The sequence below is a fragment of the Pollachius pollachius genome (genome assembly GCF_949987615.1).
Source record: "Pollachius pollachius genome assembly, chromosome: 3".
NCBI lineage: Eukaryota > Metazoa > Chordata > Actinopteri > Gadiformes > Gadidae > Pollachius > Pollachius pollachius.
The window spans coordinates 48768934-48783933 of record NC_136936.1 but is presented as its reverse complement, the minus strand read 5'-3'; the positions used below and the strand labels follow the sequence as shown (position 1 = coordinate 48783933).

The 15000-nt window shown below is 55.2% G+C and overlaps 2 protein-coding genes across 2 annotated transcripts in view; one reads left to right on the top strand and one right to left on the bottom strand.

Annotated features, from left to right (window-relative positions):
• The window catches only part of LOC307073891 (electrogenic aspartate/glutamate antiporter SLC25A12, mitochondrial-like), a gene marked incomplete at its 5' end in the record, with an annotated part of 26162 nt that extends 14674 nt beyond the window's left edge, over positions 1–11488 (top strand). Inside the window, 7 exons of the mRNA XM_079733850.1 lie at positions 4569–4621; positions 4840–4920; positions 7075–7215; positions 9284–9422; positions 9881–10039; positions 10442–10532; positions 11096–11488. Coding sequence (XP_079589976.1) covers positions 4569–4621; positions 4840–4920; positions 7075–7215; positions 9284–9422; positions 9881–10039; positions 10442–10532; positions 11096–11300 — 869 coding nt within the window. The 3' untranslated portion in view covers positions 11301–11488. The remainder of the gene's footprint in view (positions 1–4568; positions 4622–4839; positions 4921–7074; positions 7216–9283; positions 9423–9880; positions 10040–10441; positions 10533–11095) is intronic.
• Positions 11489–11688: 200 nt separating this feature from the next.
• The window catches only part of dync1i2a (dynein, cytoplasmic 1, intermediate chain 2a), a 23116-nt gene continuing 19804 nt past the window's right edge, over positions 11689–15000 (bottom strand). Inside the window, 5 exon segments of the mRNA XM_079732491.1 lie at positions 11689–12763; positions 13233–13358; positions 13894–14034; positions 14146–14325; positions 14328–14420. Of these exon segments, the coding sequence (XP_079588617.1) occupies positions 12650–12763; positions 13233–13358; positions 13894–14034; positions 14146–14325; positions 14328–14420 (654 nt within the window). The 3' untranslated portion in view covers positions 11689–12649.

The following is a 15000-nucleotide window of genomic DNA, read 5'->3' as shown; positions in this document are numbered from 1 at the left end:
ATTGTTGGCCGCAAATGTCTCCCGCTTGAGCCCAGTTTCCCGCTGCCGAGGGACCACCGCCTCGGCGCTGCAGGAGGCGGTGGTGCCTAAGCGCTGACCGCTGCCGAGGCAGTGGTCCCTTGGCAGCGAGGCTCCGGCGGGAGACAACCGCGGTCAACAATCCCTTTCTCCTCCATGTCATGGTTCAGTCTACTTCAGATTGATGTGGACGTGGAAGAACCAAAGACGTCAGAAAATCCTTTTGTCTGGAGGCTCACACAGCTTTTGGCCGTGATAATATATATTATATGATATAGATATCTATGTATAATATATTATTTAGGGCGTATTCACACCTGCCTTGTTTGGTTTGAACCAAACCAAAAAAATCTCTGGTGCAAACCTTTTGGGCTGGTGTGAATACAAACCATCGAACTCTGGTGCGGACCAAACAGCCGGCCTGAGACCCAGCCGGAGAGGTGGTCTCTGTTCGCTTCCAAACAAACCTTGGTGCGCTTCGCTTGAGATGTGAAAGCGACCGCGCTCGGTCTGACTTTTATATTGTTTGATTAGCGCGGTTAATTCAAAGATCAACGTCACGTTATCTGACCGGCATCACGTTATCAGACCCGTTAAAAATGTGCCTTGGCTCAACATGTAGCGTAGAGGAGACGAAATGTCTTTTGGATATTTGGGCAGACACCAAAATATATTGGAGAAGTATGTTGGAGAACACTTATAATAACCTCGATGCATTTAATACATTCAGTACAAGGATGGGGGAGAAGGCGTTCGAGCGCTCCGCGGATTGCATAACATCATAAAATCGACGTTGTGCCCAACGCTTCTGAAGCTCCAGAAGTATATAAAACCAATCAGTATTAGCATTGTGTAGTATTGTGTAACGAGGGCAGCACGCTGAATCTCCATAATCTCCATAGTTTTTTGACTTTGTTTTCTTTGTTTACTTTTCTTTTATGCGTTACCCCGCGTTTCCCCGCCCCCCGACTGTCTTGTCCAATGATTGAACGATCTATGCACAAAAGTGCGTCGTTGACAAATTCTCGGACTGTTGCGAAAAATTGCAATGTGAAAAGGAACCCCACCAAACAAAAAATAAACATTACGTTTTGGTCCGGACCAAAGAGGTCGAACTAAGGACTTTCCTGGTGTATATATACGCCCTATTTAGGTATAGAGCTACAGGTCTCCCGTGTGTTCTAGTATATTTACAGAACACGGCTATAGGCTGTGTGCGCCTCGCCATTGCGATACATCCACTGTAAACAGAGCGCATGGTACCGTGGCCGCAAGCTGCTCAGGGCCACACCCCCACCCTCCGCGACTGGCTCATAGTGGCTGTAATTCTGCACCACGGCTGAATATCGGGAACGTCTTCAAATACTGTTTGGGGCCTACTAATATCTATATTAAAGCATCCATAAAGTAGCATGCCATGGGACCTTTAAGTCACGGTACGGTACGGCACGGTTCATAGCTAAGGGGAAAATTTAAAAAAACTGCTTGTTTGTCAACAACGGAGAATGGTCGTAGATCAGCAGCAAAGAAAACACCAATAAACTTGGTTATGGCGTTTGCATTTCTGAATTCCCAGACAGGGTTGTCGTTTTCTTTTCCACAGCAACGGTGATAGTAACACCTGGATGGTGCCTTTTCAAATGCGTGTGCTAGGGATGTGCATTTCTGGCAAAAATACTATTCGATATTCGCTGAGAAGTATTCTAATAATATTCGAAAATCGGTCAATCAAGAACCCCCCACGAACGCACGCACCTCGGATACACGCACAAACACAATGACACAGGGAGAGGCTTTTATGATTTGTATGAAATCAATCTATTTATTTCAACAACTGCGCCATCAACATTCAACATCAAAATTATTTCAACGTGGGCTTAGGCAGATAGACCTACATGCGCCGAAAACAGATCGTTATTTATTTATTTCTTTATTTTACGGAACACTGCCTGCGCGACGGTGAACCAGACACGTCAGAAAAATATCGACCTCCCGACAGAGAGCTGCTGAGGGGTCTCCGTAGTTACGGGGTCGGATTACAGAGCCGGAGTAGTTATACGGTCCGGGTGGAACTCCGACTTCAAGTTTTCAATTCTGCATTGCAAAACATGCCTTTACATTCGCCATATTAACGCTATGTACCGTGACGTTATGTACAAATACGTGTACCGCTACAACCCTAGTGTTTATGCATTGGCGTGTGTGTGTGTGTGTGTGTGTGTGTGTGTGTGTGCATTGTCCGTGTGTGTGTGTGTGTGCGTGCACAGGGATGTTTGTGTGTATTTGTTTTTTCGTGTGCATCCAGACGGGCGTGTGTTTGTTGTGTGTGTATGTTTGTATGTGTGCGCACGGGCATGTGTGTTTCTTTATTGTGTGTGTGTGTGCGTGTATGTGTGTGTGTTTGTGTGTGTGTGAGCGTTTTCACAGGCATGTGTGTGTTTGTTGTGTGTGTGTGTGTGTGTGTGTGGGTGTGTGTGTGTTCGTTGTCACAGGCATGTGTTTGATGCGTGTGCACCGGCATGTGTGTGTGCCTTCCCTGTGAGTGTGTGTGATACCTAAGCAGCTAGATCTAGTCCCAGAGTTTACCCGTCCACTGGGAAAGCAGAAGGGAGAGGAGAGAGGAGGAGAGGAGAGGAGAGGAGAGAGGAGAGAGGAGGAGAGGAGAGAGGAGGAGAGAGGAGGAGAGGAGAGAGGAGAAGAGAGAGCAGAGGAGAGAGGAGGAGAGAAGAGGAGAGAGAGGAGAGGAGAGAGGAGGAGAGAGGATAGGAGAGGAGAGGAGAGGAGAGAGGAGGAGAAGAGAGAGGAGAGGAGAAGAGAGAGAGGAGAGGAGAGAGGAGGAGAGAGGAGAGGAGAGGATGAGAGGAGGAGAGAGGAGGAGAAGAGAGAGGAGAGGAGGAGAGAGGAGAGGAGAGGAGTTTCCCGTTGAGGGGGAGCAGCGTTGTGTTGTCAGTCTGCTAGCATCAGCGTTGGGCTTCACTAATTGATAGCAGGAACCTCTGGCCTCCGCCCCTCAGGCCGGAACGCAGCCGCACCCCGGGGTCGGCTCCTCTCTACCCCCAGAGTCCCCCAGGACCCACCAGCACTCGCTGTGTGTGTTTGACTGGGTGTGGATGTTAATGTGTTCGAGTGTGAATGGGGGTGTGTGTGTGTGTGTGTGTCGAGGACTTGTGATATGCGCCCCGGGGCCTGCAGGACGAGATGGGAAGTCAAGACTGCCATCTACTGCCGTCCCCCCGGCACCGCCCGCTGTCTGGAGGTGGAGCGGGCCCCGCACGTCACATTCCCCCTGCTCCACCACCTCCACCTCCACCACCTCCTCCCCCAGCGCCTCCACCTCCTCCACCTCCTCCACCTCCTTTAGCACCACCACCTCCTCCTCCCCCAGCGCCTCCACCTCCTCCACCTCCTCCACCTCCTTTAGCACCACCACCTCCTCCTCCCCCAGCGCCTCCACCTCCTCCACCTCCACCACCTCCTCCCCCAGCGCCTCCACCTCCTCCACCTCCACCACCTCCTTTAGCACCACCACCTCCTCCTCCCCCAGCGCCTCCACCTCCACCACCTCCTTTAGCACCACCACCTCCTCCTCCCCCCCTCCTCCTCCCCCTCCTCCCCCCTCTCCTCCTCCACATCCTCCACCTCCTCCAGCACCACCTCCTCCTCCCCCTCCTCCCCCCCTCCTCCTCCACCTCCTCCACCTCCTTTAGCACCACCACCTCCTCCTCCCCCAGCGCCTCCACCTCCTCCACCTCCACCACCTCCTTTAGCACCACCTCCTCCTCCCCCTCCTCCTCCACCTCATCCACCTCCTTTAGCACCACCACCTCCTCCTCCCCCAGCGCCTCCACCTCCTCCACCTCCACCACCTCCTTTAGCACCACCACCTCCTCCTCCCCCAGCGCCTCCACCTCCTCCACCTCCTCCAGCACCACCACCTCCCCCTCCCCTCCCCCCCAGCGCCTCCCCCGGGCGCTGAGAGCCCTGACGGAGAGAGAGACCAGACACGCTCGGCTGTCCCTCCAGCGGCCGTCACTCAGCGGCCCGTCACAGCTTTCCCCGCGCCCGGCGAAGGACTGGCGGCCAACCGGCTCCACGGTTATCGCCCCTCTTGCGTGTCGCTGCCACCCCCCCCCCGCCCACTAACCCCCTCATCCCACCCACTCACCCCCTCACCCACCCAGCCATAGTCTGCGACCACACAGCTGCCCCTCTGTGTGGGGATCAAGGCCAGGCCAGTGCGGCCCGCCGCCGTGCCCGCCACAGCACAGTGTCATATTTTAGGCCCCCTCTTGTCCCTCAATGGGACCTTTGTGGCCCCCAGCATCAGATGGATATCTGTAAATATTGATGTGGTTTGTTTTACGCCGAGACACGAATCCCGGAGATTAGATTGTACTAACCCCGCTCAATAGACGTATTCATGCGAACCCCCCCTTCGACCGAAAAGAAACGGTGTGCGTTGTGTATCCATTACAAGTCAGAGAATGTTCTGTTGTGTGTGTCTAGGGGGGGGGTGGTTTTAACGTTTGCCTATGAATAATATTTCCCAGGTCTTTTACCTCAGCTGATCGGCGTGGCCCCGGAGAAAGCTATCAAACTCACGGCAAGTCGTTCTGTGTGTGCGGCTCTGTGTGCGCCGCGCCCCGGGGATTGTCTATGAATGTTAAACGCACAAACACAGAGCAGCGCTTTGTAAAAGCACACTCTTGAGAATCAGGATGCGGCAGCAATCAGGGGTTGCGGGGGGGCGGGGCTTGTGTGCTTGCGTGTGCCGGGTGTGCGACCTCATCTCCGGGCTTCTTGTTTTGGTCTGCGTTCCAGGTGAACGACTTTGTGAGGGACAAGTTCACCAGCAAGGACAACACGATCCCCCTGGTGGCCGAGATGCTGGCTGGAGGATGCGTAAGCTACGACTTGTTAATGTTTACGGTGTTTCAAAAAAAAGAAAAAAAAACGTTTTTACAATTTTTATGTTTTTGAAAGTTTCTAGCGTTTTTAAACTTTCTGGTGTCTTTAAAGGTTTTTGCCTTTTTTAACATATTTAACGTTCTTAACGTTTTTGGCTGTGGGCAACCCAGAAATTACGATGTCAGAAGACATACCGCCAAGATCAATGCACACGTTTGTTTCCTATTGAACGTTTCTTTGCTCAAATGTGGGGAAGGTAATTCCCGAATCAACAGACGATTCCTCAAATTCATGCAACATTTCATCGACCTAGTTTTCCACAAACACCCGAACCCCGACGATGGCAGGACAACGACAAACCTCCCCGGTTCGAAACGAGCCACCGGGTTTTAGAAATAGCCGTTGCTCTCCGATCCATCTCAGCCAGCGGCGGCCTGCTCGCTGCGTTGTTCTGTAATTACGCCCGTGGATTATGACGGTAATTCCCCGACCCCCACCTCTCCGTCGGCCGGCCGGTGCTGACGCAAAGCAGCCCCTCCGCCTGCAGGTTGCTGGCGTAGGGGCCGGGGTCTGCGGGGTCGTGACCCCTGTCAGGGTCTAATTGGAGGCAGGGGGCCCTGGAGGGCCCGAGTCTGGAGCTGGTTCCAGTTCATCGTGATGGAGTTTGACAACGCGGGCCATACCTCCGGGCCTGCTGCAGAGGACAGCAGAGCCAGGAACCAGAGGGGGAGGTGTTGGGGGCGTCGTCTCTGTAGCACAGGACCGTGGACCGGGGGGGAGGGGCCGGCCCCCTGCTGGAGACGTCCGGGTTGGGCGGGGGGGTTTGGGAGCGTATCGCATTAGGAGTCGTTGAGCGGTGTGTGAGGCGCCGCCGTCGCCCGGGGAGACGGATGGGTCTCCGTGATGGAGCGGTGCGGTCGGGAAGAGGAGGGGGAGAGGAGGAGGAGGAGGAGGAGACGGCCGCAGAGCGGACGGACGGACGGACAGACGGACGGACGGACGTGTCTCCCGAGCGCCGGATGCTCTCCTTCCCCTTCAAGCCGCCGCCGGGGTCTTATTTTAGACCGCGGCTCGGATGTTTACAGACACCAGGAACCCAGGGGGTCACGGGCGGCCCCCCTCCAGGCCTGATTAGATTCGGGGGGGGGGGGGGGGGGGGGGGGCGGGTGATAAATGAGATAAAGTCAGAGGGGACGGTGTCCCCCCAGGGCTGTAGCTGTCCTGGACCCCCGGTTGGTTCGGGAGGGGAGGGGAGGGGGGTTCTCCCCTGGGAATGGAGGGGTGAATTAGCAACGTGTGCTGGCTAAGGCCGGCCGGGGCACTCCCCCCTCTCACCCTTCCCCGGGAGGTGCCCTTGGGTGGGTCGGGGGCGGGGGGCAGAGGGTGGGGTGCCAGGGTCACAGCCCCCGTAACCCCACCTCCTCCGGCCCTGACCCCGCCCCATCGCTCCATCAATGCCTGTCTTTCTTCGCCGCACGTCAAGGTCATTTAATGACAACTGGAGGAGCCGCGATGGGGAGGAGGGGTGTGGAAGGGAATCTGTTTCTTTTTGTGTGCGAGTGTGTGTTTGTGAGGGGGAATCGCTTACACATCATTTAATTACCAGTCCACACACAAACAGACGCACACGCGCACGGGCACAAACGCGCGCACACACACACACACACAGACACGGCAAGTATAAGTCACACGCATTCACATTCACACTCACACACCAAGTCACACACACATACACACTTACATACACGCGCACGCACCAAGCCAAGCTCTCTCACGCACACACACACTCACGCTCACGCACACACACACACACACACAAACACACACCAAGTCACACTCTCTCACACACACACACTCACGCTCACGCACACACACACAAACACACACACACACTTACATACACACACCCAGTAACACTCACACACAAATACACACACAGAAACACACACCAAGTCACACTCTCTCACACACACACACACACACACTCACACCCCTCCCCCATTGGCTCACCACTTGTGGAGGTTCTTCAGGGCCTCACCCGTAGAACACCACGATAGGGACCATTCCGTATCTCCTGGGCTCCTTCCCTCACACAGCGTCGTCCTCAGACGCCACCTTGTGTTCTTGTGTTCTCCGTGGCGTCCGCAGGCCGGCGGCTCCCAAGTGGTCTTCACCAACCCCCTGGAGATCGTGAAGATCCGGCTGCAGGTGGCCGGGGAGATCACAACGGGGCCCCGGGTGGGGGCCATGAACGTGGTGCGAGAGCTGGGCTTCTTCGGCCTCTACAAGGTAGGTTCCGTGGGGCCGGCGGCCCCTCTGTCAATCCTCCCCAACCCCCCACGCCAACGCCGCCGCCTCCACCCACAGAACGAGGCTCAGACACGGGCACAGGAATGATCAAATACAACCTGATGTGTCCTAACCAGCGGCCATTCAAAGGGCTTTACAGTACCGCCTCACATTCACCCATTCATGCGCGCATTCACGCACCGACGGCGCAGTCAGCCACGCAGGGCGACAGCCAGCCGGTCTGGAGCGGTCAGGGTGAGGCGTCTCGCTCAGGGACACCTCGACACTCCGCTAGGGGGAGCCGGGGATCGAACCAGCAACCTTCCGGTTGCCAGCCCACCCGCTCTGCGTCCCGAGCCTCATGGCAGGAGGCCCAACCGCATGCACCGTTGCGGTTGTCGTGTTTCGCTTCTTCAGCGGCTCGTCATCGCGACGGGGTCGATGATCCGGTCTCACCGTGTTTGAGAAGCAAACGCCGACGTTGTTCTACAAACGGGGGATTTTAGATGTTTCTGTTGGGGGTTGTTGGAGCCGCCGCCGCCCCGGATCAGACACAACAACGCGACTGTTTGCAATTTTCCCAAACAGTGTTTTCCCATGCAGGCGGGCACGCGGCCAGCCAGCTACAGCGAATTAGCAGAGGGATTATGCTGCGCTACCGCTGTTCTGCCGATCGCTGCTCTGTGGGTTCACCTACGTCTCGAGTCATGTGTTCAGGCTGCACGCTTTAATGGCTACCAGACGACGGCGGGGGATTGTTAGAAGAAGAAGGAAGGGGGGAAAAAAAACAGACTTCCTTTTGATAGACGATGCCAGGGGACTGGATTTGGACTGGAGTGGTTAGTTTGAGGAAGACCGGTGGGGGAGGGAGAGGGGGGAGAGAGAGGGAGAGAGAGTGGGAGAGAGACAGAGGGGGGATGGATAGAGAGAGAGACAGAGAGAGACAGAGAGAGAGGGGGGATGGATAGAGAGAGAGAGAGAGAGGGAGAGAGACAGGGGGGATGGATAGAGAGAGAGAGACAGAGAGAGACAGAGAGGGGGGGGATGGATAGAGAGAGAGAGAGGGAGAGAGACAGGGGGGGATGGATAGAGAGAGAGAGAGAGAGAGGGATAGAAACAGAGGGGGGATGGATAGAGAGAGAGAGGGAGAGAGAGAAACAGAGGGAGAGAGAAAGCGAGAGACTGAGAGGGGAGAGAGAGAGAGATAGTGAGAGAGAAAGCAAGCGAGAGAGAGAGAGAGGGAGAGAGAAAGACCTAGGTTCCGATCACCATTTGCGGATGTTCTTCTGAGTTCTTACTGTGACCACCAGCCCCTCCCACCGCCTTCCACCCCACACCCCTCACCAATGTCTCTAACCCTCTCGGCGGGGGCCACCCCGTCTCTAGAAGAAGGAGCTTTGGAGTCTCCTCGAGGGCCTCGGGGGGCCCCTGGCTGGGAGCCCGAGTGGGGCTTTATTAAGGTACCGTGTTATTATACACGAGGAGGGCGGATCTCTTCAGCGCTCCGTCAGTCTTGTCACCAATTAACCTGCAGGAAACACATCGCTCCTTTAAGCACTCTCACGGCGTCGCCACGCATCCCCACCGCCACTGCCACCGCCACCACCGCCGCCGCCGCCGCCGCTCTTGGGAGTAATCAGAGGCCCTTATTTTCGCCCGGGTTCCATTCTCCGGGGAGCTCTCTGCAGGTGTAGCCTCTGGGCAGAGTACACCAGGACCCCCGTTCATTCTTTTTTCTTTTGCGTATGTGTGTATGTGTATGGTGTGCGTGCGTGTGTGTTTTTGTGTGTGTGTGTGTTTGCGTGCGTGCGTGCGTGCTTGTGTGCGTGTATGTGCGCATGCGTGTTTGTTTGTGTTTGTGCTTGTTTGAGTGTGCGTATGTGTGCGTGTGTCCGTGTGTGCATGCACGTGTGGGCGTGTGTGTCCGTGCGCGTGCGCGTTTGCGCGTGCATATGTGTGTGTGCGCGTGTGCGTACGTGTTCGGCGTGTGTGCTTGTGTGTCCGTGCGCGTTGGTGCGTGCGTGTGTGTGTGTGTGTGTGTGTGTGTGTGTGTGTGCGCGCGCTGTAGGGAGCCAAGGCGTGCTTCCTGCGTGACATCCCCTTCTCGTGCATCTACTTCCCGGTGTACGCTCACACCAAAGCCAAGCTGGCCGACGAGGACGGACAGCTGGGCGCGCTGCAGTTGCTCACGGCCGGAGCCATCGCGGGTAACGGATACACCTGGATCACACACATGTATACACACACACACACACACACACAAAGCATAACGACATGCATCTCATGTCACGTGTGTGTGTGTGCTGTTATGCGCATGCACACAACAGCACACACGCACACCCGTGCACTTTGTGTGTGTGTGTGTGTGTGTGCGTAGGTTCGTGTGTATGTGTGTGTGTATTGGAGGGGAATGGCGTCGGGGGGGGGGGGGGGGGGGGGGGGGGAGGGCGGGACTGGTTGCTCTGGGAGGGATCCAATGCAGTGTGTGCTTTTACCCCACCGCGGTGTATATGTGACACACACTGACACACACACACACACACATACATACACAGCCCTAGCCTGCAGCCAATTTCCAGCCTGCCTCGCTATGTTAGCATATTATGTGGGTTCGTGCATTGTGAGAGAGTGACTCATTTCTCTGCCTCCCCCGCCCCCCCCCCAGGTGTACCGGCGGCCTCGCTGGTCACCCCCGCTGATGTCATCAAGACGCGCCTGCAGGTGGCGGCCCGCGCCGGCCAGACCACGTACAACGGCGTGACCGACTGCTTCCGGAAGATCGTTCAGGAGGAGGGCTTCAGGGCCTTGTGGAAGGGGGCGGGGGGTGAGACGCACAACACGGGCACGCACACGCACACACACACAATACACAGGGCTGAAACAAACACGCACACATTCACAAACACACAGGCATACCCTGAAAGACACAAACACGCATAAGCTGAAACGTACGTACACCCATACACAAGCGCTGAAACAAACACTGACGCATACACACACACACACGCACATACAAGCGCACACTTGAAACAAACATACAGACACACACACACACACACAAATTGTAGGTTTCGTGAGTATGAAATAGAACCTGCTTGGGTTCTAAGTGAAATAAAATTGGGTTCTTTATTCTAACTTAAAAATACTAAGAAAAAAAACTAATACTAAAACAAGAATTTCCCTCTTCGGAAAAGTAATCTAAAACGTAAATCCCCGTGTTCTCCAGCGCGTGTCTGCAGATCCTCTCCCCAGTTCGGCGTGACCCTGCTGACCTATGAGCTCCTCCAGAGGTGGCTGTACATCGACTTCGGCGGACAGTACGTAGAGACCGGCCGCACCCCAGCCCGGCATTGTGAAACCCCCCCCAAACGACGAGGACACGCTTATCGTCCAACATCAATGACCCATAACTCCAGGACCGCAGAGCCGCTAACCAGCGTCCGCAGAAGACTCAGGACAGAGTCCACCTAGCCTAGCCTAGCCTAGCCTACCCCCTTAACCTCCCCCCCACCCCCCGGCACTTAATGTACGCACTTATTGTATATTGCATGTCCTTGCACTTAAAGGTGACATATTATACCACAAGGTGGCTTGTAACGGCTAATCACACTCACGCCTGGTGGGATAATTTGTCACCTTAAAAATAGTATCAAGCATTGTGTAGCGTTTTATACTAGCTATCTTTGTTGTAAACGGGGAATGGGTTAACCTAGATTGTTAGTGCTTGGCACTTCCTTCTAAGAACGTCCTTACTGTACCGACAGTGATATATTGTCGTTTCTCCTGACAAAACATACTTATTGTCAGTCGCTTTGGATAAAAGCGTCCGCCCTGAATGTTAATGTAACTCCAACCCCGTCTCCCCCTTCTCCTCCCTCAGTCGTCCCACCGGCTCCGAGCCGACCTCCAAGGCCCGCTCAGAGGACCTCCCTCCAGTGAATCCGGACCACCTGGGGGGCTACAGCCTGGCGGCGTCCACCTTCGCCGGCGTGGAAAGGAAGTTCGGTCTGCAGCTGCCCAAGTTCAGGTCCTCCGACACGGTGGTGGTCAGTCTGGCCTCGCCCACGGAGACCCAGGCCCTGTAGACGTGTCTCCGGTCAGCTCCTCGTCCCCTGATCCCCCTAAACCCCTTCGCCAGGATAGATCAACCTTTAGTGCCTTCATCACCTTCATTATCTTTATTTACCTGCGCCTCAGACCAGCCGTGCCCCTCTTGAACCCTGCTAACGGTCGATGCCTCAGCAGTCGCACAATTCTGTTGTACATATTGGGACGGGTCTGTGGAAGGGGAATAATGTGTGTGTGTGTGTGTGTGTGTGTGTGTGAAGCATTGCTGTGCACGTGTGTGTGTGGAACGCGTGCTTTGATTTCCGCGCCTTGGAGAGGAGAGGATGTACAGATGTTTTCAAAGTATTTTGGAATCACGACCACAGGCTCCCTGGGAGATATTTTAAACATTTATTGTATTCTGTTGAAATAAATCATTCAAATTGCTCAGTTTCCGCTGCGTTTGAAAAGCACATGTGGAGAGATTTGACACAAGGTGTTTTTTTTTGGCTATTCTAAAAAAAGGACTTGAGTGAGACTTTAATTCAGGAACCGTCTCAAAATGAGTCCCCGAACCGTTCCAGTATTCTCCTCTTCTTTTGTACTTAATTACAACGATCTGAAGCGACAAACTGTCCGTCAACACTCGATTTTACAAGCAGAAAAAAGACATTCGGATCGACGGAAACTTCTTTGAATTTTCAAGCATATATTTAGATAATCTGAGAGAAGTTAAAGCAATCTAGAAAAATATGAACACCGGTGATAGTTGAGATGTTTACATTCTTGGTAGCGAACTACGGATATGCTAGAAAAACGAATCAATGATAAGTTTGTTCCATGAGCAGAACATTCAGACCAGAGTAGAGGATGCCAGAGCAGTAGATGAGCCTGAGAGAGAACTGCTGAACCCAGACTGATGCTCTCCATGGATGGGACCTCACTTTTGATTGTAAAGTTGACCGTTAAGGCATGTGGTTTCACGAAATGAGAAGTGTGTTGGCGTCATGTGACCGCCAGCCGGGCTGCTCATTGGATTCCAACGGAAGACTGAAGCTGAATCACCAGCCAATCAAGAAGGCAAAAATATTTCTACAAAGAAAAAAAAAAGTAAACTTTCTATCCGCGTTATATCCCCCCCCCCCCCTGTTTTTTTATGACTCCTTTCTGCACCCACAAATGGCTGCAGCTATGATATCTCTTCCCCTGGTGTGTGCTGTGTCTACAGGCCGTTAAGTTTTCTGTTATCCAGGGCGGGGCTGGTGGTGGGGCAGCGAGGCCCCCCGTGGTCCCTGTGTGTGTGTGTGTGTTTGTTTGTGTGTGTGTGTGTGTCCGTGTGTATCTGTCCGTCTGTGTGTGCATCAGTGGCGTTTCCGTGGCGACCGCCTCACGCCGCCAGCCGCTGGGCCGCCAGTTCCTCGGTGTCCTCCCGGTTCTCGTTGATCTCCGCCAGCGTGCGGACGAAGCGGGTCCACTCGTCGCTCCGGGGGACCGCCAGTTGCTGTGGGGGGTGGGGGGGGGGGCGACACGCACACACACACACACACACACACGAGGCATGAGTCTCGGCCCTCAGTCCCAGGACTGTGTGTCAGTCCCGGCATGGGTTAGGATTCAGATCTATGGCCTTAGCCACCGTTAGCCCGAAGCTGTGATTAGCCCGTAGCCGCGGTTAGCCCGTAGCCACGGTTAGCCTGTATCCGCGGCTAGCCCATAGCCGCGGTTAGCCCGTGACCGCTCCGTTGACGTTTCCCGTCGTTAAAAACATACAGAACTTAGAACCGCGAGGTACAAACAAGTCTGATTTCCTCTGGATACAACCCCCGTTCACAAGGGCCAAGACCCCCCCCCCCCCAAAACCCTGGGGCACAAGCGGCCCACCCCCAACGCTATCGCCTTCATCGTCCACCTGACAAAACATTTGCCCACAATCAGCGCTGAGCGGAGAACAAGCCCAGAGCGACGCTCACCTCGCCCACTTCGTAGACCAGGACCTGCCCGTCCGAGTCGCCCACGGCGATCTCCCGGCCGGTGTGGTTCCACCGCACCCGGTTCAGCGCCGGGCTGCCCTCCACTGTGCAGCTGGCCGTTGGCACCTGGGATGATGCGGGGGGGGACACAGCGTTAGAGTTGGTCCGATATCGGAGATTCCTCGGAACTCCTCGGCGAGGACACGAGTCTATGGGCCGACCCGATACCCTCACGTGACCAGCTCGTTCTTACGCAGGCAGAGGGCACCACAAACACTAGGGTGCTACGCTGCGCTCGTTAACGGCCGGCGGTCGAGAGTAGGAATGGGAGAGGGGTCGTCTCCGACCCACGTGCGTTCGGGCTTCCGAGTCGGAAAAACATGGATGCATGGACACTTGACCACAACAATACAAATGTATTATTATATTTACAGATTATAAATGTAAATGATGTAGTTATTAAATGATCAAGCTACTAGTTGTGCCTGGTATCCACAGCCTACATCCTTTGCGGTCCTACAGGCGTCTTTGAGCCCGACGCCCTCCTTGCGGGTCGGCCCCTTTGAAACAAATCGTTTGCTGATGTGGACGTGGGTCATTAGGCTACGACAGTTTGGGACACAGAGTTGCCAGTGCAGCGGGTGCGGAGCGGCGGCCGTACCTCCGTGTCGCTGTTGAGGTTCCACAGGTCCAGGTGTCCCACGCCGTCCACGCAGGCGAACAGCGCCGGGTGGGTGGGTGACCACATCACGTCGTACACATAGTCCGAGTTGTCCTCGAACGAGTACAGCGGCCGGTTACTCTGCAAAATCAGTAAAGGTAATAAAATGTGTGCAGGGTGTTCATCTATTTCTGAGCGCACCACAGAATACACCCGTTGCATCATGGGAGAACGTGGCGGCGGCGGCGGTACCTTGGTGCTCCACAGCTTGACGGTCCAGTCGAAGGAGGAGGTGACGAAGAGGTGGGAGAAGTCCAGGGGCCCCGCGGCGGTGTGGCAGTGGATCCCCGTGATGGGGCCCTGGTGGCCCTCCAGCATCTCGCTGATGCCCGCCTTGCTGCGCGCCACACGGGGAGAGAGGAGACACCGGTGACTTCTCTGGACGTCCACTCACTGTGTGTCCTGTTGCCTACGGTGGCACTGTGATGCCCGTCAGGCCCGGAGCCGTGGACTGAGCTGTGGCTGAGCTGTAGCACCCTCAGCCTGAGAGGGATCGAGTCGACGCTGCGGTGAAGTGTGGGCGAGGGAGAGCAACTGGCAACACAATCTATTACAGATCATTCACATATTTGAATGATGTCACTTAGCCATGTATCACCGCATTAGCAGAGGGGGATAGGGGTGGAGATGAGAGGAGAGAGGAGGAGAGGGAAGGAGAGGAGAGGAATGGAGAGGAGAGGAGAGGAGAGGAGAGGGGTGGAGGAGAGGAATGGAGGAGAGGGGGAGGAGAGGAGAGGAATGGAGAGGAGAGGAGGAGAGGAGATGAGATGAGAGAGGAGGAGAGGAATGGAGAGGAGGAGAGGAGAGGAATGGAGAGGGGAGGAGAGGGGAGGAGAGGAAAGGAATGGAGAGGGGAGGAGAGGAATGGAGAGGAGAGGGGAGGAGAGGAGAGGAATGGGGAGAGAAGAGGAGAGGAGAGGAGAGGAGAGAGGTGGGAGAGATGAGGGAGGTACCTGTCTGTTAATGTATTCACGTAATTGTTTCTAACTGGTATGGCGAGAGAGGCGGCAGGATGTGGGATGTGGGGAGCCCGTTGCTCTGCAGGGC